Below are 26482 nucleotides of genomic sequence, written 5' to 3' on the forward strand. Positions count from 1 at the left end.
GATATGCAACAAGCAACAAAGGTTTACTTTATATCATAGGGAACTATAGTCAGTATCTTGTAATAACTTATGATGGAAAATAGTTTCAAAAATAATATACGTGTATTTGTATAACTGAACCACCTTGCTGTGCATCTGAAACAATGTAAGTCAATAAAACATATATATTTAAAAATAAATAAATGTAAGGAGAAAAATCATTACTTATAATCTATTTTTCTTCTTACTAATTCTGTCATTGAAGCAGAATATAAAGAGATTAGCTTTTGAAGTGTTTTCTTTTAACTGTCCTAATTAATGGAATTTCACATACAATAAACTGTCAGTTCTTTTCCACATCTAGATTTATAGAAACATGAGGTCTTACCTTGACTGGGAAGCTACATTTTCCAGTACGAACTCCTTCTTCATCTGTCTGCCACTGATGTGGACGACTGGCCTCTGGAACATAAATATCTTTCTTTCTCCTAAAACTTTGCCGTAGTTTATTCATTTTAATTTTCACAAGCTGTAAAAGAAATATGAAAAGGAAGTCACTACCTTCTCACATATTTAAAGTTTAGATTACGATACTAATAAAAAACTATTATCCCAAATCAAAGGTTTTGTTTTAGGGGGAAATGAGCAATTAACATACTTCCTTTCAAAGTAACTAAGTTCAAACAAACAAATCATTTCACTTTTTGCAAAGACAATTGTAATACTAGTTCTAGTAAAACAACAATAACCTCTTGTAGGATCTGAAGAGATGTTATTCTAAGAACTTTCAAGTACTTTAATTGTAATAAACCAATGACTATTCCTACTGATCTACCTTTCAAATCCATGTTAACTACTGAATAAGGAAATTTGTACATGTAGGCCAAATTATAAACTGCTAACAATTTCTAAAATATTCTGAAAATGTTGATCCTTATCAGGAAAAAATCATTCTGAAACACTGAAATCTGGGAATCTTTTTGGTTTAAACTATAGTCAGTGTTTTTGTTTTGTTACTGGAAGAAGCACTTCTCTAATGCTTTCAAAGGTACAGAAGAAATCACAAAACTACAGGGAATGAAGACTATCTAATAAGAAACCATGGAGCATTTAAGATTCAATGAATAAATATAATGAATGTATCCCTTTATAGAGCAAATCTCAAAATCTGAAACCAACACCTTCAGTTTTCTGTTAAGGAGCATTGCTCATTCTTTCCATGAGGGATTTAAGCACCTCAACCAGCCTAAAAGGAGATCTTAACTTGAGAAAATGATGTGACAAAGCTATATAAAGGAAACATCTCTGCCAGGAATGTTAAATAACAAGGGATGGAACATTAATTTCCACATAACACTGATGAAAGACTTGAAAATCAAAGTCTGCATTCAGAGGAAAATCATTTTGTATTTTAAAGTGCATAACGCCACAGCAGAACTATTACCAAATTAGCTAATTCACACAAACAGGCCAATCTTACCACATATTTTCTTAAAAGGTAAAAATTCTGAGAGATGAATGATAAAATCTCTGGATTTTCTAAAAATGAATTTATTATTTCTCAATTCAAAGTTGATTTATAGAGTAGGTAAGGTGGATATTAAATAATCAAAGAACTGGATGGACAAAAGGTAATCCATTCCTTTGCTTTTAAGTAGATCACTTATTCCTAAACTACTTTAAATGAGAATCTACCTTAATCTAATAGACTTCCAAAAAGAATTCCTTAACCTTCCTTGATAATATATCCTGTTATATACTTTCATATCACATTTCAAAAATATATACAAATACAAATATAAGAAAATAAAAAGCACCCATATCCTTGCTTAAGGTGGCACTCTAAGAATCTTGAGACGAAAGTCTGTATGATGCCTTTCTTTTTAATTTCTTTGTCTTAGCAAAAAAAGACTATACACTTATCCAGCTGGCCAAGTCAAACACCTGAAAGTCACCTCTACTTTTATTCTTTCTCTGACCAATAACTATGGATTTTATTTCCTTAGTATATCCTGAATTAATTTCCCCACCCACCATGTAAGCTCTACTATCCTCATTTTTGCTTATATCTTGCAAAAGCTTAATAACTTAATGGTCTGTCTGCTTCCAAGAGAGGCCTACTCCAATCTGTTCTCCTGACTAATGCCAGAGCGCTTTCTAAAACACAAATCTGACCATTAATTACTCTGCTTAAAATCCTTCAATTGCTTCACATCACTTTTAAGGTAAAGTCCAAATTCCCAAGCATGGTGCAAACAGTCATTTTTCATCTGGCTTCACCCACCAGCTCCATTCACATGCTAAGCTCCAGGCATACTCACCTACTCAAGAGTTCTTCAAACAAGGCAGGGTATCTTTCCGAGCCTCTGTACATGTTCCTTCCTCTGCTTAGAAAGACTTTTCTCTATTTGCTTCTGGTTCAAGTTTACTCATTTTCAAAGAGTCAGCTCAGCCTTCATAGAAGCAGCATTTTTTCTGAAAAGCCCCTACCTGGTCTGGGTTCCTTCATTTCATATGAGTCCCACGAATACCCTCTGCTTACCTCTATAACTATACTCCTCAAACCTTACAGCAATTTTCTATTTCCTTTATGGAAGGTTATATCTTATCTGTTTACACTTACTTAGTGTAAATAGTACCCTTGCATCCTAATACAGTGCCTGTCACATATACAGCACACTATAAAGTTGAAGAAATGAAAGATACAATAGATCCCATCCTATTAGATGGTATTTACAAGGTAGGATAAATGTAGACAGTAAGACCCAGAGAATCATCGATGTTAGAAGAGACTGCATTTAATAGTAGGCCAACCTCCCACTGACAAAGGAACTACTTGGACAACTTCCCTGAAAGGAAGACATCCAGTGAAGTGAAATGAAGTGAAGTGAAAGTCACTCAGTCGGGTCTGACTCTTTGCGAGACCATGGACTATATAGTCCATGGAATTCTCCAGGCCAGGATACTGGAGTGGGTAACCCTTCCCTTCTCCAGGAGATCTTTCCAACCCAGGGATTGAACCCAGGTCTCCCGCATCGCAAGCAGATTCTTTACCAGCTGAGCCACAAGGGAAGCCCAAGAATACTGGAGTGGGTAGCCTATTCCTTCTCCAGTGCATCTTCCCAACTCAGGAATCGAACCAGGGTCTCCTGCATTCCAGGTGGATCCTCTACCAAGTGAGCTATCAGGGAAGCCCTGATATCCAACCTCTGTCTAAATAGCACCAGTACAAATTTATTTGCTCTTTGTTGTTGTACCATTCTACTGACCAATAAAGATAACAGACTGGAAGTATCATCTGATTTGGGGGTCTAAATATCATGTCACTTTCAGTATTAAAATGGCTTGACATCAGTGTTTCTACAAAGAGAATTACATAACAGTGATTTTTGAACTGTGCTTTAGGTGGCCCTAGAATTTCCACAGAGGAGTCCCTTGTACCACAGGTGTTTGGAAGGAAAGAGGAGGAGGTTAGACACAACTCTCAGGAGGGGTTTCAGTCCCTGTCACAGCTTCAAACAGACAAGCTTCTCTTTCTCTGATTTACATGTTGGGGCTCCATGTTAAAGTTTAAGGAAAGGGTTTCACAGCTGGAAATTTTTTGAAAATTAGTGATGTATCTGTAACTGTTCTAAAATGAACTTGGTAAAAAGAAAATACATCATCATAGTATCTTGCTTGCTACTTCTTAATGCACAACTACCACTGGCCTACAAAATAATCTAGCAATTAAGATAATAATTAATACAAGGGAGAAACCAAACATTCCATTTTCAAGTAATCTATGTATAATGATTTTGCTTACAAAACAAAAGGTAACAAGAAAAAATAGAAAATGTTAATTCAAAGTAATGTTTACTACTGGTCCTCAATAAGGTTAAACTTGACTCCCAAATAAAGAAAATCATACCCCTTGTGGAAGTCTTGGTTGAATATAGGTAAAGAATATATTTTTCTAAGTATAAAACCTGAGAATAAAGTTATTTTGTCCTAGAAACTAAATTTTTTAAAAATGATATTCCCATTCTACTAGATTTTCAGAGGCCACTGCGTACAACTTAATTGCCCAAATCAGGAAATCTTTTCAAAGTTCTCATTCCTTAAATGCTCTCCAAATTTTGACATCATAATTCCAGCCCTCCTCTGTATACCTCCTTGCCTTCCCCTGCCCCAGCACTCTAATTCCTCTGGTTTATCCTCCTCACCTCTGTTTCTACTGATGTCTTTAAGGGCTTCCTCTACTTTATCCCACCCACTGTAGATATTCCTCAAATATTAATCCTCCATTGGTGTTCTCTTTGCAGTATCACTCTTGGAGAAATAATCAACACAAACTATTACCCCAATTAGGAGCATTTCCTAATTGTACTCTTAACTCTTCCTCTCTTACTTAAATTTCTATATTTGGGTGCATTGATACTGCCTCAATCGCATTAGTTTCAAGTTAAATCATCACCTCTTATCTCCTATTCCTCTGGTCTTCCTCCTCTGACCCAATTTGTTTGGGTTAGTAAAAAACTGAAAACTTACCATGTGCTGGGCCCTGTTATTAATGCTAGTAGATACAGAAATTAATAAGACAACTGGCCTTTAGATGGCTCTCTCCCTTTATAAAAGGTTCATTTCTGTACAATATGTAGAATGTAATAATAGCACTATATACAGTATCACTTAGAAGCAGTCTAGGTTCAGGAAACATTTCCTATAGGAGACACTGCCTGAGTTAAGTTTTAAAAGAACAAAAAACAGTCACATACTGTGGGAAAGTAGGAGGGAAAAGATTATTTCAGGTAGAGGCAACAACATCAACAGAACATAGACTCAGGAAATCTATGAATTAACTGAGTCAACATGATGTAACTGTGCTTCAGGAAAGCATTCTGCCCAAGATGATAAGACTGTAAGCCAAGAATTAGCTACATTTTGTCAGGAAAGTTTAACAAACTAATTTATCTGGGTAAACAATTTGTACATCAGGGCAAACAGTTCTCCTAACATGATAACAGATTGCTTTTCTTGCTATGTTCATTAATTTTAAATACTGTGTCGCAAACTTTGCCCATCCCAATCAGTTCCCCACCTTGAAGGACCTGCCTTAAGCCATCTGAGTCCAGATCTCAAAACCCTAGAAATAATCTTTCCTAACTTCCCCTAACTACCAATACTCTATCATAGTGGTGCTCTCCCTTGCTGCAGTAAGTTTAATAAACTCAGTTTTGGTTGATCAACAGAATTGTCTTTGCGGGGAAAGTCAAGAGCAGGAATTGATCATAAAAAGTGAGGAAGAGAAAGAAATCAAAATATGACTTCTAAGTTTTAGGCCTCAGTAAGCTGGATAGAAGAATTCAGCGAACCGAACTGTTGAATTTGAGGGGTCTGTTTATCAGGTTGCCAGGTAGAGATGTGTATAAGCCTGAAGTTCAGGGAAAAGACCAGGGCAACCATAAGCAGTTAGGATAGGTGAAACTTTTCTTGTGATGATCTCATTATTTTCCTAATTTTTTCTAACAGGTGTTAGTATATAATAAACAGAATTAAACCCAGCACACTCAAACGTGAATAGAGAAACACACACCATATAGTTGGCCAGTATGACTTGATATAGCCATACCAGTGATAAGTTTTTGCGAGGCTTATATTCTAGATAGTAAACATTCACTGTGCTGAATCCCTTGCCTAGGATCCACTCCGTGACCTTCCACAATCCAACAACTGGTTTAACAAAGTAGTAAGGCCAGTGATCAGTGCAAAGAAATAGGAAAACAACAGAATGGGAAAGACTAGAGATTGCTTCAAGAAAATCAGAGATACCAAGGGAACATTTCATGCAAAGATGGCTCAATAAAGGACAGATATGGTATGCACCTAAAAGAAGCAGAAGATATTAAGAAGAGGTAGCAAGAAAACATAGAAGAACTGTACAAAAAAGATCTTCACGACCCAGATAATCATGATGGTATGATCACTCACATAGAGCCAGACATCCTGGAATGTGAAGTCAAGTGGGCTTTAGGAAGCATCACTGCGAACAAAGCTAGTGGAGGTGATGGAATTTCAGTTGAGCTATTTCAAATCCTGGAAGATGATGCTGTGAAAGTGCTGCACTCAATATGCCAGCAAATTTGGAAAACTCAGCAGTGGCCACAGGACTGGAAAAGGTCAGTTTTCATTCTAATCCCAAAGAAAGGCAATGCCAAAGAATGCTCAAATTACTGCACAGTTGCACTCATCTCACATGCTAGTAAAGTAATACTCAAAATTCTCCAAGCCAGGTTTCAACAGTACCTGAACTGAGAATTTTCAGATGTTTAAGCTGGTTTTAGAAAAGGCAGAGGAACCAGAGATCAAACTGCCAACATCCGCTGGATCATCGAAAAAGCAAGAGAGTTCCAGAAAAACATCTATTTCTGCTTTATTGACTATGCCAAAGCCTTTGACTGTGTGGATCACAATAAACTGTGGACAATTCTGAAAGAGATGGAATACCAGACCACGTGACCTGCCTCGAGAAACCTGTATGCAGGTCAAGAAGCAACAGTTAGAACTGGACATGGAACAACAGACTGGTTCCAAATAGGAAAAGGAGTAGGTCAAGGCTGTATATTGTCACCCTGCTTATTTAACTTATATGCATGACTTATATTTAACTTCATGAGAAACGCTGGGCTGGATGAAGCACAGCTGGAATCAAGATTGCCAGGAGAAATATCAATAAACTCAGATATGCAGATGACACCACCCTTAAGAGAAGAACTAAAGAGCCTCTTGATGAAAGTGAAAGAGGAGAGTGAAAAAGTTGGCTAAAGCTCAACATTCAGAAAACAAAGATCATGGTATCTGGTCCCACCACTTCATGGCAAATAGATGGAAAAACAGTGGAAACAGCAGCAGACTTTATTTTTTTGGGCTCCAAAATCACTGCAGATGGTGACTGCTGCCAAGAAATGAAAAGACACTTACTCCTTGGAAGAAAAGTTATGACCAACCTAGACAGCATACTAAAAAGCAGAGACATTACTTTGACAACAAAGGTCCATCTAGTCAAGGCTATGGTTTTTCTAGTAGTCTTGTATGGATGTGAGAGTTGGACTATAAAGAGAGCTGAGCACAGAAGAACTGATGCTTTTGTCCCTTGGACTGCAAGGAGATCCAACCAGTCAATCCTAAGGGAAATCAGTCCTGAATATTCATTGCAAGGACTGATAATGAAGCTGAAACTCCAATAGTTTGGCCACCTTATGCGAAGAACTGAGTCATTTGAAAAAACCCTGATGCTGGGAAAGACTGAAGGCAGGAGGAGAAGGGGACAACAGAGGATGAGATGGTTCGATGGCATCACTGACTCAATGAAGATGAGTTTGAGTAAACTCCTGGAGTTGGTGATAGACAGGGAGGCCTGGCATGCTGCAGTCCATGGGGTCGCAAAGAGTTGGACGTGACTGAACTGAACTGAACTGAAGGCTGGTGAACATTCTGATTGGTCAGTAACAGTGCAAGTCAGATTTCAAAAGTTCCATCTCTCTCAGGCACAGTTGTTGGCTTCCTCCAGGGTCCCCAGAGGGTTGGTCTGCCTTCATGTACCTCTGCCTGGTCCTAGATAGGCACAGGAAGGATGGTATAACCATATTCACCAGCCCTCCACCCTGACTACGGTCCTGCAGGCTGGCTCCATTGCCACAATGTTCCCCCAGTGAGATCTGGAATAGACTTGTTAGGGGAGACAGCACCTTTATTAGTGACACTAGCTGCCCCAGTAGTCAAAAAGACTAATCAGCTCTTCATTAGCCTGGATAAAAAAAGCAAAACCCAACAATATGCTGCCTGTAATAAACCTACTTTAAAATATAAAGACACAAACAGGTTAAAAGTATAATGATAGAAAACAATATACCGTATTAATACAAGTCAAAAGAAAGCTGGATTGGCTATATACACTCATCACAATAATTAACAGAATAAGTAGGAAGAAAATCAACAAGGAGATGTACAGCAAGACTTGAACAACAGTATCAATCAACAAGACCTGACTGACATTTATAGAACACTCTACCCAATGACAACAGAGTACACATTCTTCTTAAGTGCATATTTACCAATTTACCAATACAGACCATATTCTGGGCCACAAAACAAGTCTCAAATTTAGAAGGTTTCAAGTCATGCAAAGTATGATCTCTGACCACAAAGGAATTAAATCACCAAATATTTAGAAACTAGATAATACATTTCAAAATAGCCCATGGGTCAAAGTAGAAATCAAAAAGGAATTCAGAAAATATTTTGAACTGAATGAAAACATAATATGTCAAAGTTTATGGGATGTCACAAAAGCAGAACTTAGAAACTTATAGCACTAAACCAGTGGTTCTCAACCAGGTGTGGGGAGGAATCCTGTGCATTTGGCAATACCTGGAGAAGACATTTTTTGGTTGTCACTAGGGGAGATGCTACTGGCACCTCATGGATAGTGGCCAGAGATACTAAGCATCCTACAACACACAGGCCAGCTCCTGACAAGAAAGAATTGTCCAGCTTAGAATGCCAACAGTGCACCATTGAGAGACCCTGCACTAAACATCTATATTAGAAAATAAGAAAGGCCTTAACTTAAAACAATGACCTTAGCTTCTACCTATAGAAACTATAGGACAAAGAAATGCAAAGCAAGCGGAAAAAAAGGAAACAGTAGGAATCAAAGCAGAAAGCAATAAAGTAGGAAAATATAAATATAGAAAAAAGGAAACAAAAAGCTAGCTCTTGGACAAGATTGAAGAAAAACTGATAAACCTATAGCTGGACTATTTGGCAGGGGGGAATGATACAAATTACCAATGTCAAGAATAAGAGGATTTCTCTGATAGTCCAGTGGTTAAGAATTCTCCTGCCAAGGCAGAGGACACAAGTTCAATCCATGACCCTGGAAGATTCCACACGCTGAGGGGCAACTAAAACTGGGTGCCATAACTACCGAGCCCATGAACTCTAGAGCCCATGCTCTGTAACACCACTGCAATGACAACCCCATGCACTACAACTAGAGAGTAGCCCCCACTCGCTGCAACTAGAGAAAGCCCAAGGGCAGCAATGAAGACCCAGTGCAGCCAAAAATAAATAAATAAAAAGAATGACAGAGGTGTGATCTCTATAAGATTCTATAGAGATTAAAAATAATAAGGGCATATTATGAACAAGTTTATGCCAATAAATTAAACTCAGATGAAATGGAAAAATTCCTTTCAAGGTAAAAACTTTCATAGCTTATTCAAGAAGAAACAGATAACCCTAACAGTCCTATGGGCTTCTCTGGGAGCTCAGCTGATAAAGAATCTGCCTGCAATGCAGGAGACCTGGGTTTGATCCCTGGGTTGGGAAGATCCCCTGGAGGAGGGCATGGCAACCCACGCCAGTATTCTTACGTGGAGAATCCCCATGGACAAAGGAGCCTGGCGGGCTGCAGTTCATAGGGTTGCAAAGAGTTGGACACGACTGAGCGACTAAGCACAGCACAGCACAATAGTTCTATATCTACTAATGAAATTCAATTTATAGTTTAAAATCTTTCCACAAATGCAACTCCTGGGCTAAATAGATTCACTGGTGAATTCTGCCTAACATTTAAGGAAGAAATCATACCAATTCTACAAACTCTTCCCAAAAAACTGAAGAGGAGGGAACATTTCCTAAATCATTCTATCAGGCTAATATTACCTGATACCAAAACCAAAGACACTATTTATGGTTTTTAAATGGACCAATATCTCTCATGAACATACATACATAGATTCTAAACAAAAATTTAGCAAATCAAACCAAACAATATATCAAAAATATATCATGACCACATGGAGCTTTTCTAATAAATGCAGGGTTAGCTAACATTTGAAAATGAATCGTTAAGTTACCTTATTAGTAAACTAAAAATGTCCCTGTCAATATGTAAGTTTATAGCTCACGACGAACTGTACTTTTCCTTCTTTGAATTCACGAACAGATTACATACTGAACTCAGTTTCTTTTTTTAAGTGGGTTAAAATTCAACTAATTATAAACATACATTTCTTCTTTCTCTATCTCCCATAAAGAGCTCATATCTAGTCCTGACTTCTTTGTGAATTCTAGTCTTGTACTTCCAACTCCAATTCAAATATCTCCAAATCCATTTATCTTCTTCCTTTCAGACAAACTCTTCTTCCTGACTTTCATATTTCTACATAACACCTTTACACCCATCAAAGCTTTAAAATGTCAACAGCATACTTCTGACACGTTTCCATTATTCTTCCATACAAAGTTCATCAATAGATGCTATTGGATGGGAACAGGTATCAGTTATCTCTGGTATTCAGCCATTCAGCACTTCTATTTCTAATTGCCCTGGTAGAAAAATCACTTCATCCATGACCTCTGCAACAACCCCTGGACTCCAAGCCCTCTTTCCTCTAATCTTCCTACAGAGTTGTGCAGATTAAATTCCTAGAATTCTTCCTTGACTATCTTCAAAACCTGTTGAAGATTCTAAAGTTTGATGTCCGAGTTTGGCATTCAGAAGCCTCTACAATTTGAGCCCAACATTTTGCAGCCTTATCTCCCAGTACTTCCCTGCCTAATCTTATGAAGATCAGGCCTTTCAAATTTTCTCACTTCTTTCTCTTTCTTTACCCTGAACATTCTACCTGTAATGTTTTACTTTACTCCTCTTTCAACTAAAATACTATATACCAGGGTATGATAAAGAAGCTGATTTAAAAATAATTTTATCATTTAATAGATGTGACTTGTAAAGAACAGGAAAAACAGAAAAATCTGAAGAATGAAATACAAATGACCTGTAATCCCAAACAGAAATAACCTCCATCAACATTTCAGAGTTTTTTCCCTTTGTTTTTTCCTATGCATATATGCTTCATTTTTTCTTTTTATAAAAGAAAGATCACATGATTATTTTCCTTTCAGCAAGGAAAATTTAAAAATCTTCTATCCTTTTCAGAGTAGCTTGTTTTTATTTATAATCTAGGTCAATAATTCAGAGAGGTAAGAATATTATGCTATTGTTATAATCAAAATTTTGTATTAAAAGATGAAAAAGGTTTCAATTTATTTGAAGACAAAATTTATTTTTTGCTCAGCATCTAGTACATTTATTTTAATTAAAATTCACTTAGCCAGTATTCATTGACTGCCTACCATTCCAGCCTGCAGTAAACAATACAGAGCAAAACCTCTGCCTCTATGAAGGAGACAGACAGAAAATAAATAGCCAGATTTTTCACAGCGATGCGCTGACTGACAAGATCCAACTGTTAAATTCTCAGCAAGTTTGTGAACTTGGTGTTAAACATAACCTTTGTTACAAATTAGATTATATAAACTTGTAGTTATTTTAAAACAAAGATAAATACTAAAATCTTACTTCTATTTTTACATTGCATTTTACTATCTTCTGTGCTCTTGGTGTTATTGATGATTTTGTATCTCTATGGTAGAAATATTGCCTAATGCTGGGCTACTGTACATCTCTTCCAAATATCTTATTCAGTGACTTCATGATGGTAATCTGAAGTCGGCCACAGTGGAAATATTTACACTGTGAAATTTGGCAAAAGCTACCAATTACTGTTTGATTGATTGTTTTGTGCTTGTCCAGACTTAAGAAACCAATGGAGAAAATGTTACAATGCAGACTGAACCTAAAAGTGTGTGGTGTCTAAAGCACTACCTTACGAATAGCACCAAAAATTTTGAGGATATACTCTTCTATTTGAAAACTATTATCCAATTCAGCAAAGAAGCCTCTCATGTCATTGACAAATGAGTGAAATTCTGACACACAACTTCATTGCTTCACTTTCATCTTACTCACTAAACAAGCAAAAACATCAACCATCATTCATGTAGGAACTATATCTGGAAAACTAGTTGTAAAGCATTTACCTGAACACCACCAACTCTGTGGTATATTAGAAGATGGTAAATGCTATGGAGAAAACATGAATAGGGTTAAGAGGGGGATTAGAAGTACTGAGGTAGGGATGCTGCTGCTGCTGCTAAGTCGCTTCAGTCGTGTCCGACTCTGTGCGACCCCACAGACAGCAGCCCACCAGGCTCCCCCGTCCCTGGGATTCTCCAGGCAAGAATACTGGAGTGGGTTGCCATTTCCTTCTCCAATGCACGAAAGTGAAAAGTGAAAGTGAAGTCGCTCAGTCGTGTCCGACTCTTAGCGACCCTGTGGACTGCAGCCTACCAGGCTCCTCTGTCCATGGGAGTTTCCAGGCAAAAGTACTGGAGTAGGGTGCCACTGCCTTCTCTGGAGGTAGTGATAGAATTTTAAATTAAGAAAGTATCATTTGAGTAAAGAATTGAAGTAGGTAAAAAAGTGAGTCATGCAGTAGGACAAACGTTCCAGAAAAAGAAAATAATCAATGCACAGGTCCTAAAGGTCTTGCCTAGAGTGTCTGATAAACAGAAAGGTCCGTGTGTTCAGTGCAAAATGAAGACAACAAGAGAATAGGCGAGATGAGACCACATGGGTAACACAGAACAAGTTAATAGAGAACCTTGTAGGCCAAATACTTCAATTTTCCTCTGAGAGAAGTGGCGAATCACTGGAGGACTCTAAAAGAAAGCACTTACATCTTACATTTAGCAGCTGGTTTAAAAAACGATTGAAGGAAACAAGAATGAAGCAGGGAAACAATTAGGAGGCTACTATAATAATCTAGCAAATGATAGTGAACTGGATCCAGACACTTAATAGTAGAAATGCTTCTGAATTTTTTCATACCTGCTCTAGAAAATGCACTACCTGCTGATATAATATCTGTTGAAATCAGATTTAGAATATTTAAATGGGAGAAAAGTGTATTAAATTCCACTGCTGGAATTAAAGACAGTTTTTGCTCAAAGTATTTGGCTCAACTGTTTCAAATAGAAAATCTTATCTACAATATTAATCAGAAGGTCAGCTAAATTATCATACTTTCATGGTAATTAAACTCATTCTTGACAAGACACAGATTTATTGAACACTGCCTAGGTATATGAGTGTAAGAAGGATTACAAGCACACACGGTAATCTGCTCTACCAAGGAAAGAACAAAAAAAGAACAAGAATAGTAAGTATTAGGCATTTACCATGAATGGTACTTTAACAGGAGTCTACAGACTTGTAAGAAATAACTGCCCCCAGCCACAGAAGTCCACATCTAAAGGAAGAGACAACTTTGTAGGATCAGTTCCTAAATGCTACATATATATAGACACACACAGACACACACACACACATATAATAGACAACAAAAAATGGCAAAATACAACTCCAAATAAAGCAAAGCTTTCTAAATGAATTCTCACTAAAAAAGTATCATCTGATTTGTTACATTCACCAACTAAGAAGGTTAAAGTTCCTAAAAGAATCTCCTTCTATGTATGGCCTATTTAGTCACTGTAGGGTGTACTACTACCATGCCTTGAAACAAACAAAAATTCTCTAGTAAAAAGTAAAAAACAATAAATATGTTTCATATGGTAAGCTACAAACTGAAAATGGTCTTTCTTGTTAGAAAAACATAATAAAACTAAAAGGACCAAGAATTAGTGGGACAAAAAGTACCATTTCTAAAAATGGCTTATCAGTGTAGCCCATGTAGTCAGGTTTATGGTTATAAAATTGGATTATTTTAATATTAAAGCTTTAATAAGAGTTTTTGGTCTGTAACTCTATAGTACAAGATTTTTTCTTCATAGTGGTTATTTACATTGGAATGGATTACTTACAAGGACTATTAAAAATCTCACTTTTTAAAAGTATAGTTTAAGGATTCTGGGAATCATATTTTATCTACTCCAAATAAGAAACTGGTCTAACAAAAACATTTCCCCTAATCTTGATATGCTTATGAAAAATCACCCATCTGAAAATGAAGATAAGGCACAAACTATGAGGATATATGCTACATACCATTAACAAAATATTAGTACCCTAAAGAATTTCTAAAAATCAATAAGCAAAACAAACATTAGTTTAAAATAAAATATCAATAGAAAATGAGCAAAACAGAGCAAATACTTTACAAAGGAACAGAAACAGCCAACAAAGTGAAATAAATGCTCAACCCATTAGTAATGAGGAAAATGCAAATCAAGACACTATTATTTTACATCTGTCAGTTTAGTAAATATTAAAGAATCAGACAATAAAATATGGGGCATCAAGCATTCATACCCTTATAGGAGCATAAACTGGTGCAACCATTTTAATTAATAATTTACCATTGTCTGGGAAAGTTGAAGATTCATATATCCTTACAACTCAGCAGTTCTGTTTCTAGGTGTATATCCTAAAGACACTCAAGCATGTGCACAAGGTGTACAAGATAGTGTCTGTGCAGCATTGTTTAGTATTTGTAACACTAAAATAACAAAGACTAGAATCTAATTATCCATCAACACAACAAATACAGAATATTCAAACATTAGAATACCATGGAGAAATAAAAATAATACCTCAATTTAAACACTTTTAAAAATAAAAACTAAGAGAAAACGTAAAAGTGAATCATCTACAGTTATAACAATCAACATGGATGAATCTTGTAATGCTGAGGGAGGAGGGAAGCAAACTCAGCATAGTTTACGATTTCTTTATACAAATATAATAGATATTTTTCTCACAGCATAGTTCCTAAACATCAGCAAGCTACTTCAACTGATTTCAGCTGAAAACAGCAAACTGTTCCACATTATATCCTTGGCTGTGTTGGATTTATTGCAAGGTAGTATACTACTGTACTTTGTGGATGATTTAAAGTACTCCCAATGTTATTTTGAATTGATGTGATTTTTGACTTTTAATGAGATTAGAGTCTCTTGGAAAAAGACTCTTTAGCTAAACTAAGGATACCTGTGAGTTTATTAATTTTTTTCAGCTATTCAGAATGGTACCCATGGTTTCAGATTTTAGTTTACATACTATTACATTCAGAACCAACTAATACTGTTGTAACAATAATTTTACCATTTTTGATAACTTTGATATTTTTCTTTCTTAAGGGGAAACTCATAATTAATTGTCAGGGTCAAGTTTTCTGAATGTGTCTATTTCCTATGCATATCATGTATGTGCTATATAGTGTTTGTGAATTTTTCTTCCTCACAGTGAGTTTTCTAAAGCATTCTCTTGTCCAATCTTCCTTATAATTTACATACAAGAGAGGCCTAAAGTTAGAGGTGCAACTGTGACAAGAGAAAAAAGAAAAGCAAACAAGCATAATTTAGAAACAAAAAAAACTCTGGAGAGACAAGTCCCCACTTTCCTAAGAGTTGTAGCTCTCTAATGTCCTTACAAAAGCCTCTGGTTCATTTAAAATTTCTCTTTTTTAAAATTATTTTCTTTTTCTTTTCTTCCTCCCTTTCTTTCTCTTTCTTTCTTGATCCATTTTATTTTTTGGCTGTGCTGCGCGACTTGCAGAATCTTAGTTTCCCAATGAGGGACTGAACCCGTGCCCTCAGCAGTGAAAAGTGTGGAGTCCTAACCACTGGACTGCCAGGGAATTCCCATCTGGTTCATTCTGGATCGGGTTGGACAAACGAAATTTCAATAACTTTATTCTTTTCAGTAACAGTGAGACTTAGTTCAGTCACTCAGTCGTGTCTGACTCTTTGCAACCCCATGGACTGCAGCATGCCAGGCTTCCCTGTCCAACCAAATCCCTGAGCTTGCTCAAACTCATGTCCATCAAGTCGGTGATGCCATCCAACCATCTCATCCTCTGTCATCCCCTTTTCCTCCTGCCCTCAATCTCTTCCACCATCAGGGTCTTTTCCAAAGAGTCAGTTCTTCGCATCAGGTGGACAAAGTATTGGAGTTTCAGCTTCAGCATTAGCCCTTCCAATAAATATTCAGGACAAATGTCCTTTAAGATTGACTTTGATCTCCTTGCAGTCCAAGGGACTCTCATGAGTCTTCTTCTCCAGCACCACAGTTCAAAAGCATCAATTCTCTGGCATTCAGCTTTCCTTATAGTCCAACTCTCACATCCATACAAAACTACTGGAAAAACCATAGCTTTAACTAGACGGACCTTTGCTGGCAAAGTGATATCTCTGCTTTTTAACGTGCTGTCTAGGTTGGTCATAGCTTTTCTTCCAAGGAGCAAAAGTCTTTTAATTTCATGGCTCCAGTCACCACCTGCAGTGATTTTGGAGCCCGAGAAAATAAAGTCTGTCACTGCTTCCATTGTTTCCCCGTCTATCTATTTGCCATGAAGTGATGGGAATGGATGCCATGATCTTTGTTTTCTAAAGGTTGAATTTTAAGCCAGCCTTTTCACTCTCCTCTTTCACTTTCATAAGAGGCTCTGTAGTTCCTCTTTGCTTTCTGCCATAAGGGTGGTGTCATCTGTATATCTGAGGTTACTGACATTTCTCCTGGCAATCTTGATTCCAGCTTGTGCTTCATCCAGCCCAGCATTTCTCATGATGTACTCTGTATAGAACTTAAATAAGCAGGGTGACAATATACAGCCTTGATGTATATTGCCCTTCCCAATTTGGAATCAGTCAGTTGTTCTATGTCCAGTTCTAACTGTTGCTTCTTGACCTGCATACAAATTTCTTGGGAGGCAGGTCAGGTGGTCTGGTATTGCCATCTCTTTTAGACTATTCCACTGTTTGTTGTGATCCACACAGTCAAAGGCTTTGGCATAGTTAATAAAGCAGAAGTAGATGTTTTTCTCCAACTCTCTTGCTTTATTGATGATCCAACGGATGCTGGCAATTCGATCTCGGGTTCCTCTGCCTTTTCTAATTCCAGCTTGAACATTGGGAAGTTCTCGGTTCATGTACTGTTGAAGCCTGGCTTAGAGAAATTTGAGCATTACTATACTAGCATGTGAGATGAGTGCAGTTGTGCAGTAGTTTGAACATTCTTTGGCATTGCCTTTCTTTGGGATTGGAATGAAAACTGACCTTTTCCAGTCCTGTGGCCACTGCTGAGTTTTACAAATTTGCTGGCATATTGAGCGCAGCACTTTCACAGCATCGTCTTTTAGGATCTGAAACAGCTCAACTGAAATTCCATCACCTCCACTAGCTTTGTTCGTAGTGATGCTTCCTAAAGCCCACATGACTTTGGACTCCAGGATGTCTGACTCTAGGTGAGTAATCCCACCATCATGGTTATCTGGGTTATGAAGATCTTTTTTGTATAGTTCTTCTTGGTATTCTTGCCACCTCTTCTTAATATCTTGGGGTTATGAAGATCTTTTTTGTCTAGTTCTTCTTGGTATTCTTGCCACCTCTTCTTAATATCTTCTGCTTCTTTTAGGTCCATACCATTTCTGTTCTTTATTGTGCCCATCTTTGCATGAAATGTTCCCTTGGTATCTCTGATTTTCTTGAAGAGATCTCTAGTCTTTCCCATTCTATTGTTTTCCTCTATTTCTTCGCATAGATCACTGAGGAAGGCTTTCTAATCTCTCCTTGCTATTCTTTGGAACTCTGCATTCAGATGGTGCATCTTTCCTTATCTCCTTTGCCTTTAGCTTTTTTCTCTTCTCAACTCTTTGTAAGGCTCCTCAGACAACCATTCTGCCTTTCTGCACTCCTTTTTCTTGGGGATGGTCTTGATCACTGCCTCCTGTACAATGTCACTAACCTCCATTCATAGTTCTTCGGGCAGTCTATCAGATCTAATCCCTTCAATCTGTTTGTCACTTCCACTGTATAATCATAAAGAGATCTGATTTAGGTCATACTTGAATGGTCTAGTGGTTTTCTCTACCTTCTTCAATTTAAGTCTGAATTTGGCAATAAGGAGTTCATGATCTGAGCCACAGTCAGCTCCTGGGCTTGTTTTTGCTGACTGTATAGAGCTTCTCCATCTTTGGCTGCAAAGAATATAATCAATCTGATTTCGGTGTTGACCATCTGGTGTTGACCAAAAAGTGAGATGCAAATTTTATATTAAATGTAACTTATTTTTCTTACCCCTTAATTAGATGTCTCATAATTATACGTGTATGTATTTATATTTCTACACTCCCCATCTCTACCCTCAGAAGGATTTTAGGTGACTTGCTTTCCACATGATTTAATTATAAAATAGCTGATGTACACAAAAGAATATACACATTCATATGTAGGTTACAGAACATAATGAAAACTTGTGTATCTTCTACTCAGCTTAAGAATTAGAGCATTACTAAACCTTTCGAAGTCCCCACATGAACCTTTGCTGATTATGTCCCTCTTCTTTTCCCCCAGAAGTAACACTAACCTTAATTACATTTATTGTTCTCTTGGTTTTCTTTCTTGTTTGGGGTTGCCATGCCCTTCTCCAGGGGAGCTCCCCGACCCAGGGATCAACCTGGGTCTCCCGCATTGCAAGCAGATTCCTTACCATCTGAGTCACCAGGGAAGCCCGCTAATTATATGCATATGCCTAAATGTTATTATGCTTAGTGTGGCCTATTTTTGAGAGGTAATGTGAGGGGACTAAGTGCACAGATTCTAGCACCCAGCAAATCTGCCACTTACTAACCGTGTAATTGGAACAAATTATTTAACTTTTCAGTGCCTGTTTCCTTATCCAAGAAACACAGATTAAAAATAGAATCTACCTGATAGGGCTATTGTGAGAATGAAATGAATCATTATATGCAAACTGCATGGCGTACAGTGCCCGGTACACAGGCTGTATTTCCTGAGTGTTCGTTGTTGTTACTATTAATACCCAGAACTAGAACTACACCGTATGCTCACACTGTGTATGCTGCTGCTGCTAAGATGCTTCAGTCGTGTCCGACTCTTTGTGACCTCATAGACGGCAGCCCACCAGTCTCCTCTGCCCCTGGGATTCTCAGGCAAGAATACCGGAGTGGGTTGCCATTTCCTTCTCCAATGCATGTATGCATGCTAAGCCGCTTCAGTCGTGTCCAACTCTGTGAAACCCTATGGACAGCAGCCCACCAGGCTCCTCTGTCTACGGGATTCTCTAGGCAAGAATACTGGAGTGAGGTGCCATTTCCTTCTTCACACACTGTATGGGAGGCACAAAAACACTGTACCGCAGAAACTCATTGATAGAACAAGCAGAGAGAATCTAAACCTAGGTTTAATTATATTGTTTTTAACTTTCATTTTACTGTCCTCTGAACAAACATGGCTGAATGCGAATATATACAATTCCACTGTATTATTCATCACACACCTATTCCAGAATTCTATAAGGAAAGTGAAAGTTGCTTAGTTGTGTCTGACTCTTTGTGACCCTATGGCCTTATACAGTCCGTGGGATTCTCCAGGCCAGAATACTGGAGTGGGTAGCTGTTCCTTTCTCCAGGGGATCTTTCAAACCCAGGGATCGAACCCAGGTATCCCACATTGCGGTTGGATTCTTTAACAGCTGAGCTACAAGGGAAGCCCAAGAATACTGGAGTGGGTAGCCTATCCCTTCTCCAGTAGATCTTCCTGACCAAGGAGTCAAACCAGGGTCTCCTGCATTGCAGGTAGATTCTTTACCAACTGAGCTATTAGGGACAAGAAAAAAATGTTCTGACTGTACACCTGCTAACAATAATCTTAATAATAATAATTTGTTCCATCACTAAAAATCTAAGCTAAAAATGCCATATATCAAGTGATCATTTAAAGTATAACATTATATGGCTCAGTGGTAAAGCTGGCTTAAAACTCAACATTCAGAAAACTAAGATCATGGCATCTGGTCCCATCACTTCATGGCAAACAGATGGAAACAGTGCGAGACTTCATTTTTTGGGGCTCCAAAATCACTGCAGATGGTGACTGCAGCCATGAAGTTAAAAGATGCTTTATCCTTGGAAGAAAAGCTATGACCAACCTAGACAGCATATTAAAAAGCAAAGACATTACTTTGCCAACAAAAGTCCGTCCAGTCAAAGCTATGGTTTTTCCAATAGTCATGTATGGATATGAACGTTGGACTATAAAGAAAGCTGAGCACAGAAGAATTGATACTTTTGAACTGTGGTGTTGAAGAAGACTCTTGAGAGTCTCTTGGACTGCAAGAAGATCCAACCAGTCAATCCTAAAGGAAATCAGTCCTGAATATTCATTGCAAGGACTGATAATGAAGATGAAACTCCAATATTTTGGCCACCTGATGCGAAGAACTGACTCATTTGAAAAGACCCTGATGCTGGGAAAGACTGAAGACAGGAGGAGAAGGGGAGGACAGAGGATGAGATGGTTGGATGGCATCACCAACTCAATGCACATCAGTTTGAGTAAGCTCCGGGAGTTGGTGATGGACAGGGAAGCCTGGCGTGCTGCAGTCCATGGGGTCACAAAGAGTCGGACATGACTGAGTGACTGAACTGAACAGTGGAAAAGAATGTGCCTGCCAATGCAGGAGATACGGGTTCAATTCTTGAGTAGGGAAGATCCCCTGGAGAAGGAAATGGTAACCCCACTCCACTATTCTTGCCTGGGAAATCCCATGGACAGGGGAGCCTGGCAGGCTACAGTTCATGGGGTCGCAAAAGAGTCAGACACGATTTAGCAACTAAACAACTACAACACTATACCCCAGACAAAGTATTTTGTTTTTGCATTTTCTTTCCTTGATTTCTTATGATGTGGAACTCACTTTCAAGATTTAGAGTGATGGAAAAAACCCTTTTATTTGATCAAGTGAAAACATGTAAGGAATCCTAGACTCTTAGCATAGCCAAAAGACTTAGAGGTAGGTCATCTAGTCAATCTCCTACTCAATCAATGAATCCTAAGAATTCTGGATTTCATTAAATATTGGTCTAACTGGCATAATGTGTCTAACAGGAAATAATTTATAACTTATTAAGTTGTATCACTAGCTTAGTGTTCCACTTAGGCCCTGAGCCAAATGAAAAGTAACAAAGTACAGCTTCATCACCAACAGTCAAGGAAATAGGTCTGATACTTAACCTATAGGACTAATAAAGTTCATCTTAAAAGTTCATGATCAGTTTTGTGAGAAAGTTATGTTACAAACAGATTCATGGAAAAGAAGAGAGAACAAAGAGTTGGTTTGTTCGCTTTTTAAATCTAGTTCTAAAAGGAAACATTTATTCAGCTTCTGTATCATCTTAGAAATGTATCTTCTGTATCATCTTTCAAATGTCAGTACATTTGAAATTTGTTTGTATTTCACTTTGACTTTATTAGTAAGTTTCATTTCTTAGGGTATCCTGAATACTGTATTGCCTTATTTCAGAAAACCCTGCCATCTATGACATTTTCTTTCTTTTTTTTTAAATTAATTTTTATTCAGGTATAGTTGCTTTACAATGTGTGTTACTTTCTGCTGTACAGCAAAGTGGATCAGCTATATATAAGCATATATAGATATAGATATATCCCTTCTTTTTTGGATTTCCTTCCCATTTAGGTCACCAAAGAACATTGGGTAGAGTTCCCTGTGCAATACAGTCGATTCTCATTAGTTATATATTTTATACATAGTAGTGTATATATGCCAATTCCAGTCTTCCAATTCATCGCACCACCAGCCTCGCCACCACGTATGGTATCATATGTTTGTTCTCTATGTCTGTGTCTCTATTTCTACTTTGCAGATAAGTTCATCTATATCATTTTTCTAGATTACATATATACGGTAACTGCTTTCCTACAGCATTTTCACAGAAAAAAATTTAAGAATAGATTAATTTTCAACAGCTAAAACTAAAAATTATTTTTCAGCTGTCAGACCAAAAGTTTGAAAAACAACAACAAATTGAGTTTGGGCTGCCCAAAAGGCTGGTATTTGAGAAGAGATTACTGTCACAGTTTGAATGTTGATGCTCTCTAGCCACATACTACTCCCCAGCCCTGATTACCATTCAGACCACATGTTCTTGACCAGGGCAGCATGTACCCCCATAGGCTCTTCAGATTTAGCAGTGCCCTAAGATTATGTTCAAATCTGAATGCTCATGTTTCTGTGTATTTTCTGAGGCCAGGTTCTTCAACTTTCTTTGGAATCTCGAAGGAGTCTATAACTATTAATCCTAAAAACTTAAGAAACACTTATTTAAACAGTATTCTATGATCTTTATCTATTATCTGACTTTAATTTCAGATTTCTGCCTTACTGATTTTCATCTTATCCACAAAATTCTTTCTTTTTGATACATGGCTTCTTTATTCACTCCTTAAAAATAATGGAAAACTAGAGCTTCAAAAAATAAGGAAAGACTCTGTCTACTTAAAATTGCAGTCAAAGGTGGTTTCAAAAGCTGAACCTATATATATTTAAGAAACATTAAAAAAAAAAAAAGGCTACCTCTTCTGAGAGTTTTTTTCAGTTACACAACCAATTTTCTTTTAGTTTATCACTTGCCTTTCAATTGAGAAAACAACTGGTGAACTGAATTGGTGATTCAGCTATTCTTAACTTTATCTTTTAAGGTATGTTGAGACTTAATAGATAAAAATATGTATGACCATCACCCCTAATCCTGCAACACACATATACAGAGACTGACTTCCTAAGATGCTGTTCCTTCAAGAATTAAACCTTTACTTATAGAACAAAATGGTTTTGCTCTGATATAGCAAGGACTGATTTAGCAAGGAACATCTTGATGAAAAAGGGCAGAACTGCTGAGAATGCTAGCCTACTTTTTAACTGACTTTCCTCCTCTAAGCATCTGTCAAGTGTGGGATGAGAAAAAGGTGCTGCAATCTGGAGAGGCAGACTAGAATAAAAATATATTTGGTTCCAAGAATTTAAAAAAGAGAGAAGAAATGGCACTGGAAAAATGACGGAAATAAGAAGGTTAAAAACAGTTCTGCTCTCCTTTTCTGACAAATAACTACAAATTATCTACACACATCATCTCTTCAGTTCTTTAACCTTCTCCAATCTGACTCCTTCCTTCCCCTTACAATCCTCTCCCTTTATCCAAGACATCAACAAGACTTGTAAATGTATCTTAAATCTGTCCACTGCCCTCCACCTCTACCATAAAGGACCATGGTGCGAGATTACTACATCTCCTACCTGAACTAGTATAAGCCATCGACTAGTATTTATTTCAATTTCCTCTGCTGTCCCCTCAGATCAACTATGAACAAAGCATTCAGTGTAATCTTTAAAAATGGATCAGGGCACTGAATAATAGTTCCATGGCTTCCCAATGCATCTTCAAGTTAAATCCAAACTCTCGGCATTTGGAGAGTCAGTACGGCATAATAACTAACACTGCAAAAAATAAATAAATAACACTGCTTGAGAAGTGCTTGGAACAGTGGCCGGCACTTCACAAATGCAGAGCAGATACTAACATGTTATGGTAGAGCCCCTGCCTGCCTCTCCTACCTCAAAGTGAACACTCTCCTCAACTAACCAGTACTCTCTTTCAGTTAACTGCAAGCTCTTTCCCACTCTGGGCCTGCTGTTTCCCTCTGTCTAAAATGCTTTTCTCTCAGAAACTTCAACAACTCCTGTCTTCCATTCACACTTCAAGTCTCAACCTAAATGTTACCTCATTCATGAGGCTTTCTTTTCCTCTCTTTCTAAATACCATCCTCTATAATTCTTTTTAAGAAATATCTCAGTATAGTTTATTATTTTTTAATTTTTATTTATTTGGCTATGTCAGGGCTTAGATGAAGCACGGGGGATCTTTAGTTGTTGTATACAGGATCTTCGAGTTGTGGCACATGAACTCGTTAGTCATGGCATGTGGAATCTATTTCCCCAACCGGGGATCACCCCCTGCATTGGGAGCTTGGAGTCTTAGCCACTGGGCCACCAGGGAGGTCCTTGTTTTCTTGACTGTTACTACTCTTTTCATTTTCCTTCACAGTACTTTCTATTTTTAAATTGTCTTTCTTTCTTTCTTTTTCTTTCTGTGCCCTGTGTGGCTTGTAAGGATCTTAGTTCCTCAACAAGGGTCAAACCCATGCCCCCTACAGTGGAAGTGCAGAGTCCTAACCACTGGACCACCGGGGAATTTCCTTTAACCAATGAAACAAAAAAAAAGTGATTAAACTTTCTTGAACGTCATCAGATGACTAAACATACATCCAATAAATTCTCTAACTTGCTTAATGTAGGAAGCACTGGGCTCTGTTCTTTATATTTAAAATAATCTTAATTAATGTAGGTATTAATCTCTTCTCACCAAGAAGCTAAAAAACCGGTCACTAATATAAATGTGTCACAGTCTGTGCTATGATTCAGTATATCTACATACTTCCCTTAATTGTTAAATACAACCCTGTGCCTGACAAAGTATTGTGCTAAGTGCTGAAGGAAGAGAAGCCAGGATGACAAAATAAGGATTATTTCTTCCATTAAGATCTTGAATGATATAAGCACAGGATGGGAGAGACAAAAAAAAAAACAACAGGGCATTTCAAGGGGCATTTCAAGTAGAGGAAGGGGTAGGATAGAGTCATGGTATGTATGCAAAAATGTATATTTCATCAAAGCTGCCATCAACTGCCATCAAGATGCCATCAACTGATGGCAAGATATATGATTATTTTATGTTCCAAGACAGAAATGCTGCCAAAATTGTTAATAATTGTTCATTAACTGTGAAATATCAGAAGTAACATGCACCCCAATATGACAGATACATCCCAATTCAAGTATGAAGAAAAAGAAAGAGAAGGGAGAGGAAAAGAAAAGGGAGGAAGAGAAGGGAAAAAGAAAAAAAGAAAATGACTATTCTATGATTAACACAAAATCAATCTTTTCGAGACTTCCTCAAAACACCTCAATGATATGGAATATCAGTTCTTTACTAAAGTTTGCTATCAGGAAAGGGAGAAAAAAAAGTTACTGAAACGAGTGGTCATATAGCAACACTTTCTTTTGTGATTGTCTCGTCTCCATTTGCCTTGTATATCTTCACTTATCCCTTTTTCTTTTTTTAAAATGCAACTACTTTTATTTTTTTAGAGATATTTATTTACTTATTTGGCTGCCTCAGGTCTTAGTGGCAGTATGCAGGATCTTTGTTGCATCATTATTAACGGACCACTTCTTTTTAAAAGCTAACTGACATATAAGAATGCCCACTCTTTAACACTTGTATTGAACACTGTACTCAAAGTCCTAACTAGCATAGCAAGGTAAGAAAAAGAAACTAAGCACTGGAAAGAAAGACACAATTGCAATCATCATACTTCAGCTAAGGTGGCTGAACAGAGATTTATATACCAAAAAAGTTTCTATCAGTAAATTGAAAATGTAAAAAAAAGAGGAAAAACTTACTATTTAAAATTTTAACAACAATAATAACTAAATTTAAGAGAAGATTTGAGAGACTTATGAGAAAAAGAAACTATTGAAAGATATTTTTAAATATCTAAGGGGCTTTCCTAATGGCTCAATGGTAAAGAACCCACCTGCCAATGCAGGAGACACAGGTTCGAGCCCTGTTCCAAGATGATTCACATGCCCTGGAGCAACTAAGTCCATGCCCCACAACTATTAAGCCTGTGCTCTAGAGCCTGGGGACTGCAGCTACTGAGCCTACATGCCACAACTGCTGAAGCCCTCGCACCAGAGAGCCGATGCTCTGCAACAAGAGAAGCCATCACAGTAAGAAGTCTGCGCATCGCAACTAGAGTAGCTCCCTTTCACTGCAACTAGAGAAAGTGTGAGCAGCAATAAAGAACCAGCACAGCCATAAATAAATAAAAAATATCTAAATAGCTAGAAAGAGACACTATGTTTGAGGAGAGGAAGGCTCAATATAACAAAAAGAATAAATTAAATCCATGTATAGATTAAAGCCTCTGAAGTATTAGGCTTATATACAAAGCAAGAACTATTTTGAACTTTTACGTAACTTGACTCAAATTACTCCCGTTGATAGATATTTTTGCAATTGGTATAAACTTATTAGGCACTAATTACAGGTATTTTACTTTACTAAATTGTAGCAAGAGTTGATATCACACTTCAGAATTCTGACAGCTACAGGGAATAAGTATGAGTGAGGAGCATATGATCAGTACCTGGCTCAGTTCTAGCTGAATGTGCTGTGGCCCCACTGGTTCAAAGCTCAATCAGTGTGCACAATCACCACAATGCAAGCTCTAATAACCACTCCTGCAAGTGATGAAATGGTGCCACCATTTTACACAACATGTAAAGTTTTCATTCTTGATAATCATCTGTGAACACTGCCAGAACACAATCTCAAGTCACCTAAAATCGTAAACATTTCTTTTGAATACAAATTCCACTTACAAGAGGAAAACAGACAAATACAATGGTCATGTTGAGCTCCTATGGACCTGTCTGTGGTCCTTATACATACAATACCCTTGTACATGTAAGACCTAGAAGCAGTCTCCCAGTTGGCTTTACAATGGATCTGAATTTGATCAAATGAATGATTTTCTTTAGGTCTAACTTACTCAATTTAGTTTTGGTTTATGTAGGTTTCATGAGCTGCTTAAACTTTGCTTTATCCAAATTTCCTAACAGAGAATTAGATATAATGATCATCTGTTTTAT

General features: G+C 37.4%; 1 protein-coding gene across 50 annotated transcripts in view; it reads right to left on the reverse strand.

Moving 5' to 3' along the window:
- The window catches only part of NUMB (NUMB endocytic adaptor protein), a 167186-nt gene that overhangs the window by 65572 nt on the left and 75132 nt on the right, over positions 1–26482 (reverse strand). For all 50 annotated transcript variants that reach the window (XM_081509017.1, XM_081508981.1, XM_081509016.1 and 47 more), the window contains one exon: positions 368–508. In XM_081509017.1, the coding sequence (XP_081365143.1) occupies positions 368–493 (126 nt within the window). In that variant the 5' untranslated portion in view covers positions 494–508. The remainder of the gene's footprint in view (positions 1–367; positions 509–26482) is intronic.

The sequence above is a fragment of the Giraffa tippelskirchi genome, chromosome 7, assembly GCF_054371585.1.
Source record: "Giraffa tippelskirchi isolate mGirTip1 chromosome 7, T2T-mGirTip1v1.2.pri, whole genome shotgun sequence".
Lineage (NCBI taxonomy): Eukaryota > Metazoa > Chordata > Mammalia > Artiodactyla > Giraffidae > Giraffa > Giraffa tippelskirchi.